Here is a 24,501-nt window from a genome sequence, read left to right as displayed (position 1 = left end):
TGGGCTTCAGTTTTATGGCGCGCTGCTGCGATAACAAAAATCCACTAGGAAACAATAGAAATTATTGGTGAGAAATTAGTTGGAAGCAGGGATATTGGCGGTGCGTCGTTAAGAAGAACCGGGTACTACTTACACACATTTCAGCGGTACCTATACTGCGGAAGAAGATTACCATTGGTATAGTGCGAAGACTAGTTGCTTTCTCTTGTTGATTTTTTTACATATACACATTCAAGGTTGCCCGTGGAGGATGGTTTGTGACCAGTGGCTGTTTTTTCTTTAAAGAGTGACCGAGTGCTGTTTTTACGGTGTTGTTAAAAGGAAGAACGAACATTTTATATTTAATAGGTTCTATTTGGTAAGTTCCTTTTTCATTATTAATTTATTGTTAAAGCAGAGTTATTATTGAAGTATTAAATGAAATAAATAATTGGAAATGTAGTGTTAATTCACCTTTTCACCAGGAACTATAAGATATTTTTTAAAATCAAATTCTTTTCTCTTTCTAAACATTTTTTTAAATATTGAGAATTAATTTATTTTTAAGACAAAAGACAAAAAGACACACACAGAAAAAGACACACTGTGCATAGTTTAGATTTCTTTTTTAAAACATTATAAATGGTTTTATATTTTTCTTTTTTATGAAAATACTATCTCATCAATTTGATAATTTCATTTAAAAATTACGAGAGATACATTTGATCCAAGATAACAAGGTACAGTTAGGTATTATTATTATTATATATTTAATATAATTTAGAACATTTTTCTTAAAATGACAAACTCTATCTTTCTGCTATAAGAAAATTATTTGCATAGTAATAACAAACAGAGAATCATACGTCACAATTAGTTGTTTAACTTTTATTACTTTATTTATTTACCTAATTGGAGTTGATGTTATTATTTAAAAATATTAAATAATAAATTGTGTACTTATTAGAAAATTAGAAAATTATGGTTTGAGAAAGTAATTAATTTTTGATAATATTTAATTATTTGGGCTTTATGTTTTTTTCTAATGCAAATTGCTTTCAATTAGTTGTTAAAAATAAAATTATTGCACGTGAATTCAGTAAATACTTGTCGGCTAAGGTCATGACTTATTTTGTTTAATTCATAAAAGAAATGTAATCATCATTAAGATCATTCTTTTATCATTCTTTGCTTCTAACTCAGCTTCTTAACTGTGCCGCTAATTCATATTGAGACATTCGGAAAGAACCATTTTTTTGGAATTATTTTACTAACTGTTATCATTGTAACCTTCTCCCCCATCTGGATGAAATCATTCGCCAAAACTGTATTTGATTTTGGACACTTTTCATTTCATTTGATAACAGGATTGTTGATACTTGAAAAACGCTAAAAAACTGTTTTTATTGCAATTTATTTGATGTTACAAAGGAAAAACAATATCAAGAAAGTGTAGCAGAGCTATTTTTTATTGCTTGATTGTTTTTGATTTTTTAGAAAAATGTTCATGTTTCGAATGTCTGATAATAATCAATTGTTGTTCATATTTTCAGTATTTTATTTGTATGAAGGTAATTCTGATTTTATGTATTTTACTGCAAATTGGCTATAAACTAACAACAAAAAACAAAATTACCATGATAAATTATTTTCCCATTAACCTAACCATTTATGTCTTAACTTATACTGTTTATGTTATATTTGGTTGATATTATAATTAGTGTGTTTTACTAATTTTGTCTAGAAAATAACAATTAATTATTTTTGTTGTCAGTTTTATGTTATTAAGATTTTGTTTGTTTTATGTTTAATTAATGTTTTTCTGACAATAACAATAATACTATTAGCTATATAGGAAAAATAAAAATGCTAATTAATAATTACAAAATTTAAATATTCTTTACGATTTTTAATACAATTTTAAGTCTTTTATTTTGGTGTTTAAATCGTAAAACATAAAACAATTGTGCTCTTTACAAAGTACTTTAAAAAGTCATGAAATTGGTCAATATATTCTTTGACAATTTAATAATTCACACATAACATACTTAAAAAATATAAAATGACTGGTTGCTTTTACGCGGGCTGGCTGACAATCGAACAATGGACATCTGAATCAATAAAAGTCCATTTGTTCTACTAGTAACAACAGCTGATGCAAAAGTTCAACTTTCTATAAATGTATTTATTTATTCATAGTGAAAATGTACTTTATGTTCAGAATAATCAAATTCCAATTCGGTTGATTTTTGATACCTGATGTTATGTTTAAATAAATTTAGTACGTATATATTAAGTTGTTCAGTAAGTATTCATTCATGTTCTTTTAATGTCCAATGTTTCTTTAACTTTTTACGTAGGCAGTAAACTATATATATATATATATATATTAGACAATTTTCAACAAGTTTTAAAATATTTCCAAAAGACTATAAACATTACAATTATTTGATTATTTCGATATATTAGTTTACTTAATTTTGAGCTAAACTATTCGCATAACACTTATGCTGTTAGAAGATTACTCGGATGAACCTAGAAGTGTTTAAATTTACGTTAGTTCCTTTTATTTCAAGAAATTACATAAAACTATTTAGAATGTTGTTGCGACACCGATATATACGATGATGACGATAAATAGCAACTATATGTAAATCAGTTTATGCAACGACAAACAAAAATGCACCATTGCATAAGAATAACGTTAACTGCAAGACAAACAAATCGATCAAAACTGTACTTTCGTTGAATTAGTAACAAGATCGAAGGAAAGAGGACACCTGACAGTTTGGGTTATTTATTGATATTATATTAAGTTTAAGGCGTCCTTAATTTTTTTTTCAATGTTTTAGAAAGTCACGTGTGAGATCTTCTCATCGTCAGTCGATCAAACGACTTTCATTCAAATAGTTTAACGATGTTATTGCTAATAAACATGTCCTTTCATTTGTGGAAGTCCTGCTACATTATATATCGGAATGTTCAAAAGTGATGTTACATGAATCCATAATTAATGATGTTATATAATGAAGTTGATTCGTTCTTCCTTGCGTTACGGGTCATATAAAACCTTATCTCTATGCCTGCTAAGGTATCATTTCTTAATAAGGTGATTTCTGCAGGTTTTCCGAGATTATATTTGTTATAATTTGTCCTGGCTTTAAGATATCTAGTGAGTCCGATTCAGGAACAGATTGAAGTGATTGTGGTGATTGTAATATGGTTCTTGGCAACACTGCGGTGTTTGTAACTGTTTGTAAAACTATTCCAGGCTTCAGCCACTATAGAGTTGGCATAATAAGTTGGCTCGTTTCCTATGGTCTTAATCTATATTTGTTTCGGATCTGCTCTCTGGGTCTTCCATCCAAAATGTCGATTTCACCACAGAGTCCGGTGAGAGATTCTTTCAACTTTGCTTCGACCATTCACCATTATTTCACAAATTCTATAGGGGTTTAAACCAATACATTTATTTTTATGTGTTGATGAGATTTTTGATATCTTTATAAGATGTATCCCAAAACTCACACAGGATTTGAATTGGTTTTTACATGTTCACTAGAGTATTAAATTAAATGGTAACTAAAAAATGAAACATTTTCATAGCTCACACTTTAGAGTACTGAAATGGCATGTTACAAGAGAGAACAATTGTTCGTTCGTCCATGTTTCAAAAGTAACTAAAGCTTGACGGTGATACACATGTGAGAAATAGTGTGGTTGATATTGATTCTTCAATAACAAGCCGTTCAAATGTGTGTGACATTTACTAAAGATGTGTGGCTCCATGTTTAAGTTCATTTGATACAAGAAATAAATTTAATAAACATGCATAGCGGGAAAAGTTTGAGAACCGTTGGTTGAACAGACCCCTGAACACCAGCAAATGAAGATCATAGCATGATATATATAGGACCTATAGTTTAACGTGGGCTTCGAATCACAGTCCTCCGCATTAAGCCTACCGATTGGCGAGTGACCAACTTGGAAATCATCCTAGAAGATATCCGGTCTTACCCAGTCTGGTTACTGGCGTGACTGGGATCATTTTCCTTGTCAGATTTTACACTCTTGCCTAGAACATTCACAAATATTAAACAATCACAAACATACATTTACGACCATGCCCAAGCAGGACTCGAATCTGCGACTATCGCAATAGAAGGTGGACCGTCCTGTCGCCTTTACCACTGTGCCACCAAGCCGACTTTTCTATTTTTATATATTTAGTTTCATTCAGTCTGATTCTTCATTACCAGGTCAAATTGTTAATCATTGCAATTTTATAGCTACTTCGTCCTGGTCCTTGCCTAATGATATTATGGCAATATCGTCAGCAAAAGTAGCTTTTGTGCTAGTCGCAACTCAAAAGCATCATCGATGTACATCAGACAAAGGACCGGCACCAACCCAATACCCTGCGTCATTTCCGACTAGGCATCTTCATGCTTAAGTTTTTAAGGCTTTACGAGAGATACAGATTTTTAACAAATCTGCAAACCGTTTGGGTGACATGTTGTTTAATTGAAAATTAAGCTCCTATCATGACGCATCTTAACAGAAATCTGAGTGTTTTTCTCTAAATGCAAGCTGATATAGTAGTTATGGTTTTATACTCTAGTGATTTCAGGACTTCTCAGATTCATCAGTGGCATCTATTTCTGCATATAGGTACATATTTACATTTATTAAGCGTAAGTCTTATAATTGCTTCATCTGGAAGATGCTTCAAAATTTATTTTGTAATCAAGTCAAGTCAAATCAAGTAATCAAGTAAAATTAGACAGTTGAATCAAACACTCCATTATTATAACATTTTTTATATATTTCATAAATTTTTATTTAATTCCTAATCGGTCAAGATTAGCAAGTTATACTAAAAGAAACATTTTTAGTATCAATAATTTTTTAAACGTATCAGATAATAAATGAAATATAATGCAACATTTTGAGTGCATTGTTTATATTCATTGTTAACCACCAATTAACATATCTCAGTTCTTATGTTTTTTTATAGATTCATACCGTTCACCTGCAGAATGGTTCCCAGAGTTTGTTAACAATGCCAGATAGATAAAACAAGCAAACAATATGTTTAGAATTAGGGTAAGTAGTTTTTAATATAGTGAGATGTGATAGGGAATTAGCTTCATTTCGGAATAGAACAATAGTTGGTATCATGTTATGTTACTTAGTTGTAATAAATTGTAATAAATATCTATGGTATGTTGCGAAAGCATCAATATCGTTTTGCGTGATAATTATCGATTTTAAAGCTTTTAAGTTATATGAGTTGTACAAGCATTGATAAATCCTGATTTATCCGCTGATAAAATGATAAATCCATAAAACATCTCGAGATTGTAGATTGTCGTAAAGAACAAAATGATGTTTGCATTCTAAGCTTGTTGAAAAATATGGAGATATCTTTAAGATCGATATTTTGTTTATTAAGCTCCTAGAACGTCCTCTATAAGGAAAATTGAGCTTGGAAGGATGCTAATGCTATAGACTGATAGAGAATGCTCAAAAGATACTGACATGGTGTATTAAAGCTTAGGATCCTTTGAAATTACAACTATTCACCGTGGTGCTTTATATTTTTGAGAGAAATATGTTTTGGAAGCAATAGCACAATAAAGTAAACAAAATATATTACGAGGTGTGACTAGTATGACATTCCCGTAGTGTTTGTTTTGAAGCTTTCATTTAGTTTAAAATACGAGCAACAGTTCGTGCAACGCAGACTGTTAATTAGTGATGAAACCATCTTTTAAATATTTAAATTTAAACACTTTTTTAACTGAATTACTATAGCATACCAATGGAATGCTAATTTTGAGAACGCCTTTGTATCACTTTGTGATGTAGGTGTGTTATGTTTACTGTCTATTTTTTCTTTCTTCATGTATTAAATTTCTTTCATTTTTTCTGTCTCTGCTATAAGTATGCTGTAAGTGTCCTCACCAACGAAGTTGTTTTTTATATGAGATCTTTCCTTATTTGTTTCTTTGTACTCTCTAAGATATTTCTCTGAGATACTACTAGCAATAGACTGTCACTAGCCAAACTGTGTACATCGGTATAACATAAAGGACGATATCTATGTCTGAAGTACAGAAAAGATAAAATTTATTCCAGATATTATGAAGACCTTTTTTAATTTAAGAACGCTATGTTAATATACATATTTTTTATTAATAATTAAGATAAAATTATTAACCATTGTATATTTATATGATATCAGCTATATCAAAACAATTTTTATTGAAGAGGAATAAATACTAAGTTAGTCATAGGTTCATAATCGCAATAGATCTGAGTCAGTTTAACAAGCTGATTGGTATATTTACCTGAGATAAAACGAATTTTCATATGTTCGATATAATTAATTAATAATTCGTATATATTTTGTTTAAATTCGATATTTAAAAGGCCAAAGGTTAAGTAATAACATAGACGAACAATAAAACAATTGGTTTTGAATCAATTTATCTAAATCATATATTATATATATATATATATATATATATATATATATATATATATATATATATATATATATATACTAGCGACCCGCCCCGGCTTCGCACGGGTGCAATGCTGATACTAAATTAAATACACTACAGAAAAAATATGACTTTTTTGCACGGGCATAAAATATATATGCCTATGTCACTCAATGAAAACATGATTAAAATCGATCCAGTATTTTTGGTTCATTGATTACTGCCCTTGGCCTGCACGCATTAAATTTGGAGTAAAACAATTCCTCTTCCCCTATACTTACTATGAAGATTTCCTGCTATCTTTGGAATATCTAAATTCATACAATTTTTATTACATTACATATTTTTAAACGCAAATTTTAAATTTGTAATATCTCCGAAAATATTTGTTTAATTTACATGCTGTAAGGAACCATATTGATCTATATTAATTGCACACTGTATTTAAGGTACTTAATTCGATAAGGATTAATGCCGTATTGCTTAAAATAGCTTCGTAAATAAGCCATTTTCTCACGTAAAAAGTAAACAATAAAAATGGTAATGTGGGTTATCCCTAAAAGATAAACATATACCATCGCGGACTTTTCTGTAGACCTTTTTATGGTGTACAATACTATAGTACATTAATTTGATCTAACTCGTAGGGTTAGGCAGCGTATTTGCTAATTGCTAAATAAGCCTAAAAAATAGGTTAATTTACGACATCACGTTAGAAACCTCTTATTAGCAATGTTGCCTTAGTATATTATGCATGTATTATACATATAAACCTTCCTCTTGAATCACTCTATCTATTGGAAAAAACCGCATCAAAATCCCTTGCGTAGTTTTAAAGATTTAAGCGCACATAGAGATATAGGGACAGAAAAGGCGACTTTGTTTTATACTATGTAGTGATACATATATATATATATATATATATATATATATATATATATATATATATATATATATATATATATATGTGACAATTTTTTTAAAATTAATGTGTTATCACTAATATTTGCCGACTAATTTAGAATGTTCCTCCACAGTGACTGTAGAAAGAAGTAGAAATCCATTGGTCCTTACTTGGACCCTAATGAAACAAAATAAAATAAAAAATTGCTAGCATTTTTCACTGTTTTTACCATTGAGTATAATTCACTATACAACTACAACTTTGTAAATCGCTGAATCTGAGTATAGCGAAAACTCTAATATCAATATTTTCATAAATTTCGTCCATATGGACAGAAAAACTATAAACTTTGAAAGATACGTATTAATGTTATATAGCAATATCAAAATATGAAAAATGTATTTACTACATTTTTTTATATCATTGGCCAGTGGTACTATTTCGAAGAGAAAGATTGATACAAGTTTTTGTTTAAGAATATTTATTTAAATTTCGTTTACTATCAATTTGCTCTCAGTAGTTATCCATTTACTATTCTGTGCTTCTATCGTTTCAAAAGTTTTTCATCCAATAGTCTTTACGAAGTCAATTGGTATATACTAATTTAATAATATTCATTTATGAATATGCAGGTATTTCACATTTTTTTTGACAATTACATGTTTTTTTTTAAAATATATTTTAAAGTCTCCTTTTACCAACTATGTGTTTATCTGAACTGGACCTACAGTTTAACGTGGGCTCCGAACCACGGTCCTCAGTGTTAAAGCCTACCGACTGGCGAGTGACCAACTTTAGAAATAGTCCCAGAAGACATCCGGTCTTACCCAGCCTGGTTACTGGCGTGACTGGGATCATTTTCCTTGTCGGATTTTACACTTGCCTAGAACATTCGCAAATTTTAAACAATCACAAACATAAATATACGACCATACCCCAACAGGATTCGAACACGCGGCTATCGCAGCAGTCTGTCCCATCGCCTTTCCGGCAAGCCGGCAATTACATGTTTTAATTATCTAATTTATCTTAAAATAATCTTTAACTGAACTACGTTTGTTTTGCTACTTGTAGTCTCTATGTAAACAGTATTTATCTGAGGTTTCTATTACTTATAATACTGTAGCAGATACACTGTTTTATCTTGGTTTAAGTTTGAATAGGTTTAAACTCTTATTTTTAACGTCGTTTTGTATTATCGTTCAACAATTCGCCACTTCTTTCCATTAAATAAAATATTTTTTCAAGTAAAATATTCTTGTTGTTAAATTCTTCACATATCATGATTTATATCCATATATTATCCTTAAAGATATGAATGCCTCAAAAAGTGAAAAAATAATCACAATGTGATATTATTTCTAAACAAATTAAGGGATAAGTACTTGTAAAATGCGTTCTGGTATATAAAATGTGCTGTTTGCTCTGATAAACCTTTCCCGTAACGGTTTAGGTTTGTTTTAAGCGAGAGTCAAACGACAAAAATGTGTGGCCATCTTCTATTTAGTTCCATCCTCATTTTTCTTTCTTGCTTCTTCTAATAATTTTTCAATTTTAAAACCGAATATTCGCATTCGCATTCTATTTATTATTTCTAATCAAATATTTCAAAATAATATTTAATAAGTAACTCTGGAATAACTATGTTCTGTCATTCATTTACCATTATTATTTATACTGACATTACTGAATTACTAATACTAAAACCACATGTATGTCATTTGTTTTTTATCATTGGACTTGGATAAACTAATCAAATATAGCTAATTCCTACTAATAATAAAGTATAAAAACAGGTTAAGGGGGTATTCTAGTCCAGAGGCAAGGAAAAAAACATTATTTTTACTATACATTTCTTTACTAAATGTTTATTAATGTTTAAAAAGTAAGTAAGTGAAAAAATAAAAAATCCAATAAGTTACAGGGTGATGAAGTGGAGGGGTCTCAAAACTGTGGCGTAAAATTTTTTTGCTTCGTATGATATAAGAATGTATAGAGAAGGTTCACATTAAATTTAAAATAAATCAATACAGCAGAACTTAAGATATGATGCCAATGGTCTCTAAGAAAGTAGTTTCCTCGTCACCAAAACAACTATATCACCCAAAAAAAGATGCATGTTCTTAAAGTATTAAGCTTTGGAACTATGAAATATGAAAAATCAATTTTTAAACTAGAATAGCCCCTTAATAAAATTAATTGAAGGCCAATGAAACTTAATAATCACGCGGCCTTGTGACTCATTTCAATACGTTAATCATCAATCGTATCTTTTGATTAGATAAAATTAACTTTCATCCGCTCCATAGCGTAGAGATATTGGCCGCAGAGAAAGATATATATATATATATATATATATATATATATATATATATATATATATATATATATATATATATATGTATATATATATATATATATATATATATATATATATATATATATATATATATATATATATATGAGGATAATAAATTGTCGATGCTTTTTTAACCATATCGGTATTTCTTTGCCAAATCATTTTGTGTTTTTTCTAGTGTTTTCGTCGGTAACAACCTCTTTTGGGCGTTCACGGTCTTCGGTGCTCAATTCACTACGTCTAAACTTAGCATACCGGCTAGAAACTCGGCATCAAGCGAAGTTTTTGCTTGAAGTGTATTTTTTTTCCTTCAAAAAGCAATATGTTATCAACACGCGAAATTCCTTTTTATCCATTCTCCATTTAGAAAATATAAGCACGTATAAAATTAACTGTTTCAGCAATTATCTCCATCCCTTCCTCTCTCAAAATTTATATTGTTACCATAGCTCAGTTTGGTCATCTTCGTATGACATCACGAATTGAAAAAAACAGTCGAACCGTGCATCTTATTGAAAATAGTACTATTACTATTTTCGGTCTCTATTTTTTGACTATCGACTGTTTCGACTGTTTTGCGACTATCGACTGTTTTGAGTCGATATTTGCCAACCCTAATTTTTGCCATTTGAATGTTGTTTAATAAAAACTTGAAACTTTACAGGAAAATTTTACCAGATGAAGTGCCAGCACATTTTATATAGCATTACGTAGGTTACAAGTTAAGGAGTCCTTATGGCTTAATACCAAAATGACTTTAAATGAAACACAACTTATTTAGTATACTACGTAATAATTCTAATGACTGATTGCTACAATATATCAACTCAAATAACCCTCAAAGTTTAATCATTCATGTTTATTCTAGTATAGTAGAAATCATTTGCCTAATATTACTTCAGACATTAGAAATCACTGCAGCAGCAGCATCGTTGATAAACTTGTCGCATGAAAAGCGATACGTAAAAAATCCGCATTAATTAAAGATCTCCATGCCGCCAGTGATTCTGGGCGATTTAATCGAAATACACTTTCTACTGTCTGGCGTTTTCGTTTCGTGAATTAAAGGAAAAAAGAAAATAGAGAACATCTTTTTTCCTAGGCTGCCGGTTGCACCGCGGCCGATTAAAATCCATATACGTAGCCGGTACGTGTCGCGCGGCAGCGGGACGAAGAAGAATTTCTATTTTGTAGGTTAAGTCGTCGACGCTCGTTCGATCGGTTTTTACGCGATGCCTAGAGATCGACCTCAAATTATCGTGGCTGATTATTTTTTATCATTCGGCTCGTTCCACGGACATTAAACCAAATGAAACTGAGTTTGAATTGAGTTGATTAAGCTTCAAAGTTGTACAAAGTGATGGGGGTGTCGGCCACCAAGAAAAATATCGATATTTTTTTGCAATATATATTGATATTTTTAATAAACCCTTACAATTAAATACCAAAACATACTAATCATTTAAAATTAAGTACTAATTTTAAGAGTTTATTAAAAATTATTAGATGGTTTTCTAACAGGTTAACTGAAAAGCCCCCTTCAACGATGATACACTGATTATAGCGACCCTTCAACTTTTCGACACCATTTTTGTAGTACGATTTGTCAAAATAGGCCTCAGTTTCGGCGATCACCTCTTCATTCGACGAAAATTTCTTCCCAACGAGCGTTTTTGAGATCTGAGAACAGGAAATAGTCACTTGGGGCCAGATCTGGAGAATACAGTAGGTGAGGAAGTAATTTGAAGCCCAGTCCATGGATTTTTGCTATCGTTTTCACTGATTTGTGTGTACTGTCTTGATGAAGCAGCACTTTCTTTAGATGCGGTTGTTTTTCTGCGTAATGATGGTCCTTCCTTTTTCAAGGTAGTTAATGATAATTATTACATACGCATTCCAAAATACAGACGCCATAACCTTGCCAGCCGACTGTTGCGTTTTCCCACGCTTTGGAGCGGGTTCATCGTGTCTCGGATGACTGTCGATTGGAGTGAAATGACGGAACCATGTTTCATCCATTGTCACATATCGATGCAAAAACTCGGGTTTATTACGCTTTGTATCTTCAAACACCGCTCCGAATCATCAACTTGTTGTTTCTGGTCAAAAATGAGCTTGCGCGGTACCACTTTGCGCAGAGCTTTCTCATACCCAAATATTCGTGAACGAAATGGTGTACATGTTCAGTTGATATCTTTAGAGTATCTGCTATTTAGTTAAATTTCAATTTACGGTCATTCAAAATCATTTTGTGGATTTTTCAAATGTTTTCGTTCCTAAACAACCTCTTTTGGGCGTCCACTGCGTTCACTGTCTTCGGTGCTCATTACACCGCGTCTAAACTTAGCATACCAATGCTTGATGGGTGATTTTCCTGTATTTTCAACTTCTGTGCCTTCAACAGTATTTTTTCCTTGAAAGCAGTGTTTTATCAACACGCGAAATTCCTTTTCATCAATTTTTTTCACAATATCAAAAGTTGCTTCACTCAAAATGCGATAATTCACAAACTAATGATCCGACAGCTGTCAAATTTATACACGCATCTTTTGAGGTTTAGAGCTAACTAATAAATATATAAAAAATATATGTAATGCTAGCAGCGCCATCTGTTTGTCAGTGTGTCAGTGTGTATCAGCTATTTTAAGACCCAGTCCAGCTAATAAAAATGCAGGTGTTTTTGGTAGAGATCAGTAATACAGAAAGAGGAGTGGCATCTACGTTTGGAGTGGTAACTCGAACTGACCAAGCTGATGGAGGCTTTGCATGTCTGATTTTTCGAAAGCTTATTCTTCGTTATTGTGATTGTGTATTGTTATAGTCTGGCATCTATAATCTCAAATTCTACATGTTTAACTACGACGTCGTACTAAAAATGCAGAGAAATGCAGTCTTGAGGAACGAATCAATAAACGCAGATTACGAGGATTTTTCCATGTTAGGAAGGAACAGCGATGAAATTCCTTATAAAAATGAAATTAAAGACATATGCTATACAAAATGGTCTATTAATTTCAATAAAACTTTATCAATTAAAGCGAGAACAAATTATTGTATTTTTAAACTAGAAATAACTTCCTGTCAATACCATCTGTTGCAGTGATTTGCAATCTCTATATTGTATTTTGCCTTTTTATTTAGCTGTATCAAACATGAACACCCGTAATTCCAAAATGAGAATAAAGCGTATAACGTATTTAATAACACTTATTAACGTTAGTATGAAGTACTAATTGCTAGTTGCGCTGAAGAACAACTGTTACCTACACACATTTAATATCTATTGTTATCCTTTTCCAGTTATAAGTGTTATAGAATATACAGTAAGATATCGAAAGGATAGTTTGTAGATAACATATGTTATATAGTTTTAGATAGGTCGGATAACAATAACACTTTGCAATAGATATATTATATATCTTTATTAGATATAGTTCGTGTAATAATTATTGCATGGTAATATTTCATGAGGAGTTTAAGAGCAACACAACACTCACTCTTATGCGCATCATTTGACTCATTTGTAATATTTAAATTCAAGCTCGGAGATAGGACAAGTCATATTCGCTTTATTGTTGCTTAAGCTATGTTGCTCAATTCTTGTTGCGAGCTAAGCGGTATCCCAAGTTGTATATCGTTGGGAACTTATCTATAAGGTCAAAATCAGATAGATAAATAGATAATAGATAACACAATAGACAGACTTGATTTTGTCAGCGATATCCATTGCTAAAAATACTAAGTATCAATGTAAATTTTTTTAAAATTAATCTCTTAGAACTTCAAAAATCTCAAAACTGCCCGTGGGCAATAAGTATTATCATATGATATCCGTTATATAATGTAACTATCCTGACATGTAGATGATCGCTTCATTAAGTGATCTGCTGTACAAATTATAATCTACTAGCGACCCGCCCCGGCTTCGCACGGGTGCAATGCTCATACTAAATTAAATACACTACAGAAAAAATATGAACGTTGTATATAAAAACATAGCGGCCCGCTCCGACTTTGCACGGGCATAAAATATATATGCCTATGTCACTCAATGAAAACATGATTAAAACCGATCCAGTATTTTTGGTTCATTCATTACTGCCCTTGGCCTGCACGCATTAAATTTGGAGTAAAACAATTCCTCTTCCCCTATACTTACTATGAAGATTTCCTGCTATCTTTGGAATATCTAAATTCATACAATTTTTATTACATTACATATTTTTAAACGCAAATTTTAAATTTGTAATATCTCCGAAAATATTTGTTTAATTTACATGTTGTAAGGAACCATATTGATCTATGTTAATTGCACACTGTATTTAAGGTACTTAATTCGATAAGGATTAATGCCGTATTGCTTAAAATAGCTTCGTAAATAAGCCATTTTCTCACGTAAAAAGTAAACAATAAAAATGGTTAATGTGGGTTATCCCTAAAAGATAAACATATACCATCGCGGATTTTTTTGTAGACCTTTTTATGGTGTACAATACTGTAGTACATTAATTTGATCTAACTCGTAGGGTTAGGCAGCGTTTTTGCTAATTGCTAAATAAGCCTAAAAAATAGGTTAATTTACGATATCACGTTAGAAACCTCTAAAATTAGCAATGTTGCCTTAGTATATTATGCATGTATTATACATATAAACCTTCCTCTTGAATCACTCTATCTATTGAAAAACGCATCAAAATCCGTTGCGTAGTTTTAAAGATTTAAGCGCACATAGGGATATAGGGACAGAAAAGGCGACTTTGTTTTATACTATGTAGTGAAATCTACCATTTTTGTAAGGTCTATCCTAACTTATTCTAAAGACTATTCTAACTTATGTTAGAGATTATTAAATCTCACTCTATGTGTATATTAATCAGTTCGTATGGTGGTTTGCGTTTGAGCCTGTGCACTATATTATCATGGCGCACATTATCTGTTTAGCGAGTGCATTGGGATGCACCAATAGTCTTTCAGAGTACTTCGCACTAACACTTCGAATTACACTCGTTATGGGTTCTAAGAGGATATCGCGCTGAATCAGTTTGTTGGAGACGTAATATGGGAAATCGATAATGACTCGCAACACTTTATTCTGGAACCTGTGGAGGACGGCTATCCTAGATTTGTTGTACTAGTTGTACCCCACAATGTAAACAATTGTTAAACAACCTAACCTAACTGTTAGATTCTATGATTTTTACATTTCTTTACATAAAATAACCATTTGCATGAGATTATTAAGATCCAGAAGATGGTTACCGCAAAAAGTCTTGGGTTAGTCGACGAGATCCCTTCATGGTCATAAAGTCTTGCTGGTATGAATGTGGTAGGTTCAGCAAGGTGTAATATATTAAGACTACTAAATTCGAATGCTATTGTTACTGCAGATATCTACCGATGTCAATCGAGCAAGTTAAATGACGTATTGTTACAAAAAAGATCATAAATAGCGAGTAACAGTCGGATCATTCCACATATACACATAGGCTGTCTTGGTTGACATACAGTTTCAAAATGCTGAAGAATAGCCATGTCATATTTGTAGAAAATTATGGAGAATGTCGGATATTATATAATAATATAATAAATTGGTTTATTTTCTCATCAATTTCCTTTTTAAACTGGAAAAATTATAAGGATGGGTATCCCTATATAACAGGTGAATTTAAAAGTTCCCGGCCTGCCATAGTAAAACGCATTTTTGGAAAAATTAGTTTTTTTATTCAACATAATTCCCTTCAAGGGTGATACACTGATTATAGCGACCCTCCAACTTTTCGATACCATTTTTGTAGTACGATTTGTCCTTTGCTTCAAAATAAGCCTCGGCGATCATCTCTTCATTCGACGAAAATTTCTTCCCAGCGAGCATTCTGTTGAGATCTGAGAATAGGAAATAGCCGCTGGAGGCCAGATTTGAAGAATACCGGGATGACGAAGCAATTCGAAGCCCAATTTATGGATTTTTGCCATCGTTTTCACTGACTTGTGACACGGTGCATTGTCTTGCACTTTCTTTTTCTTCAAATGCGGCCTTTTTTCGGCGATTTCGTCCTTCAAACGGTCCAATAACGCTATGTAATACTCGTTGTTTATGGTCCTTCCTTTTTCAAGGTAGTCAATGAAAATAATTCCATGGGCATCACAAAATACAGGCGCCATAACCTTGCCAGTCGACTGTTGCGTTTTCTCACGCTTTGGAGCGGGTTCATCGTATACAGTCCACTCAGATAACTGTCTATTAGACTTCGGAGTGAAATGAGGGAGCTATGTTTCATCCATTGTTACATATCGAAGTAAAAACTCGGGTTTATTACGTTTGATCATTTTCAAAAACTGTTCCGAATCATCAACTCGTCGTTGTTTTTGGTCAAAAGTGAGTTCGCGCGGCATCCACTTTGCACAGAACTTTCTCATACCCAAATATTCGTTAATAATATGATGTACACATTCAGTTGATATCTTTAGAGTATCTGCTATTTCATTCAATTTCAATTTACGGTTATTCAAAATAATTTTCTGGATTTTTTAAATGTTTTCGTCGGTAACAACCCCTTTTGGGCCTTCACTGCGTTCATCGTCTTCGGTTCTCATTTCACCACCACTAGTCTAAACTTAACATACCAATCCTTGATGGTTGATTTTCCTGGGGCAATGTCCGGAAATTCGGCATTAAGTTTTTGCTTCAACTGTATTTGTTCCCGTCAAGAAGCATATTTTACACAACACACGAAATTCCTTTTTATTAATTTTTTTCACAAAAACAAAAGTTGCTTCACTCAAAATGCGATAATTCACGAACTAATGATCCTACAGCTGTCAAATTTATACACGCATCTTTTGAGGGTTAGGGCTAACTAAAAAACATATGAATTTAATTCTAGTAGCGCCATCTAAGTGTCAGGCTGGGGACTTCTCAATTCACCTGTTATGAATTAATTTTAAATGGGTATTTAAAAATAAATTCGCTTTGTTAGACGTTGTATTTCACACTATAAAACCAAGATATTTGTACCGTGACGTAAACGATATCATATAGTATAGTGATAAAAAGTTTACAGAAATTTCTTGATAAAAACGATAAGCTCCAACAAAGACAGGAAGCGAAGAGACACCGTCGTCCGGTCTGGCGGCATCATCTTGAATTAAGAACGCGCTCTCTGCAATATCGCACTTGACCCCGAACTTGAGAACAACAAAGCGGTTCGCAGAAACGAGAACCTTGGAGATGGTCGGCAGGAAAGCTGAAAATTAATTACCGGGTACCATTAACGAGTCGTTTCGTATCGCGGGCGTCGATCCGTTCGGAAAATGCGCGAAACTGGACGTGGGAACTGCGAGTTTTGAACGTCGTCGAAATTTTATCCTGCGGAAAGTGAAATTACTGAGAAAAAATGGAAGAGCTCGCGTGCTGGGCGATACATCACTTCTTAATTATTAGGTATTGTTCGTCAGGTGGCATGCATATTGTTGTTTGGCGAGTATTAAGCGAAAGTTTTTAATATCCGTTCGTTTATGATGTTAGCTATTAACGAGAGCTGAATTAAGAATGATACAGAATTAATGGATGCTTTGTAGTATGTGTACTTTCGAGCTATTTGCTGTAGGACTATGCTTATTGAAATTACATAGGCATTAAATATATTATCAGTCATATCTATCGGTGAAAATGCAAAGTTCAACGTGGAGCAAAAGTCCCGCTTCCATTTTAATTGCCTATAACTTTGCTCAAAGAAATGATAAGTAAGTTTGGTTTTCATAAAAAAGTTTATGTGGTCTTTACATTTTTTTTAGTTATGACTTGTAGGAATGTTCGTCGGGTCGGTCAGTCTGTCGAAATGTGTGGCTGCCGCTGCGATTATTTGTCAGAACACTCACTACTATTTTTGGACGGAATTTGCATGAGCACTGAAAACACTGGTTGAAGAAATACTGTTTATTTCAATGTTAAATGATACATGTGGTCGACGGGAGAATTGAAAGGATATTAGGTTAGGTAGAGGAAGTACGGTAGCGCTGTGGAAGTGGTACTATTATAAGGAGATAGAGAAAAGAAAAGAGAACGAGACGTCGTCGTGATGGTCTTTTATAATCTGGAACTGAATGGTATCAATCCACCGGCGTTGCCAACCTTTGTAGTTGTTGATGAATTCCTGGTGGCCTAAAGGGTCGTGGCGGTCGCCACAGACTGAAAAATTGTATCGGCTAATATCGCTATACAATTTTCGGCTCTTTTCAAGGCATTTTTCGTGACAGGATGTCATGTTATTTCAACATCTGAGGCTGAATTTCCTCAATTTCGTGACGAATATTGTCTTTAAGATGTTGAATCGTTCGAAGCTTATTCACATAAATTAAAAAAAAAACACGAGCAAACGTCTGGTGCTTGTAAATCCGGAGATCTGGCTGGCCATGCTACATCGCCACTTCGCAGAATAAGTCTTCGTGGGAAAACGTCATTCAATAATTGAACTGTTGAGCGAGCTGTGTGTGCTGTGCCCCATCTTGCTTAAACCATATACCCTCTAGTTCTTACTATTCCATTTCAGGTAAAAGGATCCGTTCAGAAGTAACAGTAAATGAAACACCTTGGTCATAAAAAAAATAGGGACCAATGATGTTTCCAGCATAAATACCACACCACAAAATTGTTTTTAGTAGATGCAATGATGTTTCATGAATTAATTGAGGATTATGTGTTCCCCAAAACCGACTGTTCTGCTTATTGACGTGGCCATTGAGAAGAAAATGGGCTTCATTGTTCATTATCAATTTAGACGAAAAACCTTCAATTTCATCAGACAGCTTTAGGATTGCATTACTGTTACTCAAATGTGTAACTGGGAACCACGTCTCCGTGTTGATGTTTCTAGAGACTCTGCAACACTATCGCGCACCAGAGCCACATTTTCAGCATTACGAGATATCCGTTGTCTTCCAAAACAAGGCCTGTCTGCTGTCGTACCATGCCCCACTCTTTATCAATGTAAATAACTGTTAAACGGACTAATAACGTAACTATTAAATGCGTTGTTTCAACATATTTCTGGATCGCTCAAAATTTCATTACTTTTATTCTTTGTTTGAAAACTTTGAAACTTACGCTGATGCTTCTCCGTCTTGTGTCAATTATCAGTTTTGTTTAAGCCAGCTCAAATTTTCAGACATTTCATATGCCTTAACTTGATCATCTTTTAGCATCGTATATGTTACAAGAACTGCATTGACGCAGCTCCAATAGTCTCCGTCCTATAGCTCCATCTGCTCATTACGATTTATCGATGTAGCATTGCTTTGAAATGCTGATGAAGAAAATATGTTGATGATTAGATAGCTGCAAAATTAACAAATTTGATCCTTTTACAAATAAAATAGAAATATTTGTACATGTAACAGATAAATTCGATACAAACCGATCAAAAATAATTCACAGTACTAGAAGCTTAAAGAAACTTACTATTCATAAAGAACTTGAAACTTGAAACCCCAATATTCCCTTTGTTTTGAGGCTGGAGTACATCGCTTTTTGTTTAATTATTATTTTATATTTCTCTTTCTTCATTTTTCAGTCCCATATCTTTTTGTTGTTTTTCTGGTAAAATCTTTACTATTAATATTCCCTTAGTTCTTTATTTCTTTTACTGTATCTTTTGATGTTAATGACACTAATAACTCTTTATATTCTTAATTTTTTATTCTATTGTTATTTTTTGGTTTCTTCCTTTTTTTTCACATTTTTAATTCTATGGTATTTTCCATTCTATTTTTGTGCAAATATCGTCCTTATTTACGTCTATGTCCACTTTGGCTATAATTCCCATTATTTGTCTCCTTAATATTTTTATTTTCTATCTTTTGTTTTCCTACTTTCATATTTTCTAGTATTCTCTTTTGTTCATCCCCGTATTTCTTGTATCATTTTTTGTCTGGTTTTCTTTTATCAGTTGAGAGAATTTTATCAATTTTTATCTGTAAACATTAGTTAATTCGGTTTTACTTTTCATTTTGTCACGGTCGCGTATCTATTCACTTACTATTCATTAGTAATCAATTATACTAAAACCAGTCTAGTTCAACTTTTCCACAAAATTATTTAGAGAAATCTGAAACGTGCCTGATAAATATCCTCTGTAACTTCGGACGATATTTTCATCAATATAAATTTATGAATTTAACGATTATACTGTCGAATTAACTCTGTTTAGGATATTTCATTGGCTAACAAGAATTGGCTTTTACTTGTCACGTTTTCGAATCGATTTCATCTTGCCAATTTTATTATAATTAATTGTGATTTATTTGATATTTCCGCTAAATATATCATCATAAAATAATCAAGTAAAAGTGATATTTTGATATAATATTACTTATATATAAACATTTATTATGTTTTTAAGAGTTTAATTTGCATTTATTTACTACTAGAAACATTTCAGATATTCAAAATTCTTTATTCATTCATTATTTGTAAGCAGAAATAGGGCATAGCGATTTACATATTCATATTTAGGATGAAAGTAAATTAAAGTATGTTTTTTATAGATTTTTATACGATTTATTTTGTATAATAATTTTTTTTATTAATCTCCGAGAACGTCAAAAATCTGCCCGTGGGCAATAAGTATTATTATATGATTTCAGTAATATAATATAACTATCCTAACATGTAGAAGATTATTGATGAAGTGATCACTTACTGTGAAGTGCAGCGGACCAATATTTTTTATCGTTTAAGTTTTTGTTAATTTGGTTGACTAATCTATGTATCTGTTCTATAGTTCCGTGTTTATTTCAAGTCATATTTCAAGTAATATACGAATGCCATCGTGAAATAAACTTCCAGACTTCAAGGTAATAATATCGTTGACGATTTGACGCATATCATCGTTTTGAACTGTTTAAAAATTAATCATCGTGCACATGGAACTTCCCTTCATTTACCAGACCAACATGATATCACGCTTTGTCTTGAAGAAATATGATTCATCTATGATTTTCTTGCGTACTAAATGGCTTCTTATCAAGTTCGTTCACTGTGTGGAATTATTGCTTGTGATTTTTCGCAAGTCTTTGTCCCAATAGTTTATAGAAGTTCCAATAACAAGAAATTAAAATAACATTATGATTTCCTCTGCATAAAAAAGGGGTAGTTGTTGTTTACAGTGTATCATATTACCATTATTATTACAATGTGTAGCGACCTTGAGGTATGTCGAATTTTACATAGTGGAATAACGGTCTACAAAATACCTAGAAATATAATCCCAGATGTTGAACACGGGCGGGGTGCCAGCAGTGCCAACTCGAACCCGATAACGAATAGATGGCAACCCCGAGACGTTTATCTGGGATGTTATTGAAGGGTATTTCCGATCATTCAGTACCCGACCATCGTTTGGTTTAGACGTGCCACCATCGACTTCCCAAGCCTCGTCACCAGGTAACACCGCTGCCATCCGTTTTATCTTTTTTGTATTTTCCACATTTTTATATTACTTCAATAAATAACGGTCACACAATGTAAACACCACTGTTTCATTTCGTTTTACCTCCATTCACCGAGCCTTATCAGGTTACCCTATGTATTACTGAAATTTGGGTCAAATATTGCTTCATTTAATGGAACTCTATCTCATTTTGTTGCAATAGCTTGATGCCAAAAATGCCTTTAGCCCTTTAATTAAAAATATTTTAATGAAATAAATTACTTATCACATCTGTATATTTCAAAAATCGGTATGAAATAATATAGATAATAACAGCAAATATAATTTTTTTTGTTGCAGGTTTCCATTATTCTTTTATCTCTTTTCTACCAAGCGCTCTTCACATTTGGTGAAGATATTATTGCCAACAATCAGTTGAATCGCGGTAACTTCACTCACGGCCACACCAGCAAGAACATAACCTACCGCAAGAACACTGAAGAGCTCCTCAACGACCTCTCGAACCTCATCAAACAGCCTCAATATACCAATGATCGAAACGACAACGATCTAGCCGCCTCCGCTTCGGAGCATGTCAGCGCTCGCCTTCTCTCCGCCAGAACGTACTTCAACGAGTACCCCGGCAGTTGTTACTCGTGCAACAGCGTGCCTTGGATCCCCCTGTTGGGACGCAGTCTTAATTTCCCCCCAGCCAGTCGATCTAACGATATACAACCGCCTCCACGACATTTCCAGAACAACGTTCCGTATTTTAAGGAGAAACAGGTTCCAGCCAAGAACTACGGCCCCCCGGTGGACCAGTACGGTGCTCCCCGAGGAGCTTTTAAATACCCGCGTCCCGGGGGTGTAGTTGATTATATGGTTCCTCCACCTTTTAGAGGTCAGAGTTTTACGGGGAAGACTTACGGACCTCCGAAACCTCTGTATTTACCAACGAGAACTACCTTTAGTCAGTCCAAGTCTTTATACAAGGCACCGAATGCCTTGTATAACTACAATAACTACAATAATTTCGCTGGTATACAACCGCCACCACCTTTGTATCCTCCAGGTAACTCGTTCAAAAACGTGCAGAGTTTTCCTATTTCATCGCCAAACCGTGGACCACCTCTAGCGTATGGTCAACCTAACAGATACGCTGGTAATAATCAAATAGCAACAACTTACTTAAGACCTCTAGCCGGGAATGGACAACCTCTTCTTCCACAGAATAATCATCAGGCTCTGCCTTTGGAATCTACGGGATTACCTCCGGCAGTTCCCAGTGATAGTTACGGGGAGCCACTACAAAACGTTGCCCCATTAGTGACCGAGCATGGAAATCATCTCAAGTATCGGTTCCCGGATCCCGTCGCTTCAGGTAGTGGTGACAGTGCAGCCTATAGCCATCGGTTACCGTTGGCGTATTTTCGACAAAAGGCCACCGATGTCCAGGTGGTACCCAGCGTCAGACTGGCTGATTTCACCGCTTCCATTCAACATCCCATCAATCTGATACAGTCTCCGATCTTAGACCTCAGTGTGAACGATCAAGAACACACCAAACAGGAAATACACGATACTCCCGTTTATTTCAAATCCAAAGACGACTTCCTGCAAGCCAATAACATCGAAGAGCACGAACATAAGCTTGATGAAGACACATACACATCAGCCAGTAATGTAAACAGCACTTATACGTCCAATACTAATTACTCTACTATAAACCAAGTCAACGAAGGGTACGATTCTTCAATAAACCAAGGTATTGGTGACGATTTCGGGAATAAAATCATTCACAAATTGATTATACAGCAGAATATTATACCGGATGCCCAAAATAAGATAGTGAACATAGAGAAAAATTATTATAATCCAGAACAAGGTAAGATGGAGTATAAGACACCATCACCATCGATCTACAACAACTGGGTAACTACTCAAAACACAGTTAAATCTACCAAGTTGATTAACCAGAACCTCACCTACGTCACTCCGCTACCACCAAAGACTATTCAGATTATAGTTCCTTATCTGAAGGCTCCGGATAAGGAGGAATCTTGGACGAAGTTTCCGTCGAATCCCTCTGTCATTTATAACAAAAATTACACCACCCTGGCACCGGTTTTCGTACCTCCACCCATGGTCACCGAGAATTCGAATCTTTGGATCGAGCTGGCTGAAGATATCGAGGCCATAGCGGCGAAAAACAATCAAGCTCAGGGTTTTACGAGAACTACTACAGAATCAAATGGCTTCAAGGAGTATAAGGATGAGTATGACGGCACCATTTTACAGAAGAATATTGATGACTGGACTCGACAGTCTTACGCTAATGGGTTGACCATAGCTGACAAACTGACGACGAAACTGACGCAAATCAAGAACATCCCACAGGAGTACTTAACAACAACTATCAGTTACCAAGATCGGTCCCCTAACGATTTTAAGAATTTTAATGATATAGATGATCACTTAGCGTCCAGTTCCAACAACAGGGAAATAATCAGCAATGAAATCGACGACAGTACTTCCGATTCCACCACGGTACCACCCCAGCTCGACAGTACCGTCAAGTACAAGACCACCCTGAGTTACAAACTGGTGGTGAAAGATCCTAAACCAACTTGGGATGCCAATAAAGTGACCCTGTCAAACTCCACTCACGAAAAAGTCTACGTGGTCACGCCCCAGATCTATACCAACGTCATAACCAGTACTCCAGCGACAGCGTTCAGCATGGCGCCGAAAATCCAAAACGGTAAGGTCAACAACGATACAGGAATCACGAAAATTACGGTGAGAGTTGAGGGTGTTGATGGCGATAAGGAAAATAGAACCGCTGGACAACCATTGAAGGTTGTGTACAGTGAATGGCCCCATCTCAGTAAGTTTCTCATTTGCTTAAACAAGTTATGAACTATAGTGATTAATTTTTTTTGCAGTTAATGATCTGGAGACAACTACACCACCTAAACCGACATCCAGACATCCACTGTTTGGTTTAATGGATCTTGCACCTTATACTGAATCACCCAATAATCCTGTCGATACTTTAGATGGACATTCTAAGGTATCCCAATGATTTGCATGTGTGTTTTCATTCCGTAATGTTATAGCGATTGTTTTAGGTCGCTAACTTTATAAGCATCGAGCCGAACACTAGCAGCACAACCCAGAAAACAGTTTGAACACCCATGTAAATATTTCTTTATTATTAAGCAATGAGACTTATATAATATAATGTTATATTATAATATTATTTATTTACACTTAGTTTTATAAGTAATTATTTATGGTAATAAAATATGTTGATAAAAGTGA

The 24,501-nt window shown here is 33.7% G+C and overlaps 1 protein-coding gene across 2 annotated transcripts; it reads left to right on the top strand.

Moving 5' to 3' along the window:
* Positions 1-24,501, top strand: LOC143205321 (uncharacterized). 2 transcript variants are annotated; one of them, XM_076418560.1, is made up of 6 exons: positions 38-177; positions 237-358; positions 4,997-5,085; positions 21,538-24,064; positions 24,123-24,250; positions 24,309-24,501. In XM_076418560.1, exons 3-6 carry the CDS (start codon positions 5,071-5,073, stop codon positions 24,366-24,368), a joined length of 2,730 nt encoding a protein of 909 aa, XP_076274675.1. In that variant the 5' UTR covers positions 38-177; positions 237-358; positions 4,997-5,070; the 3' UTR covers positions 24,369-24,501. The 2 variants fall into 2 exon arrangements, with proteins under 2 accessions (XP_076274674.1, XP_076274675.1); XM_076418559.1 differs by having other exon boundaries at positions 1-358.

The sequence above is a fragment of the Rhynchophorus ferrugineus genome, unplaced genomic scaffold, assembly GCF_030347505.1.
Source record: "Rhynchophorus ferrugineus isolate W39M unplaced genomic scaffold, kcgeb_rfMv2 rfM11, whole genome shotgun sequence".
Taxonomy (NCBI): Eukaryota; Metazoa; Arthropoda; class Insecta; order Coleoptera; family Curculionidae; genus Rhynchophorus; species Rhynchophorus ferrugineus.
The sequence above is the reverse complement of the archived record's forward strand: the minus strand, read 5'-3'. Positions and strand labels throughout refer to the sequence as shown.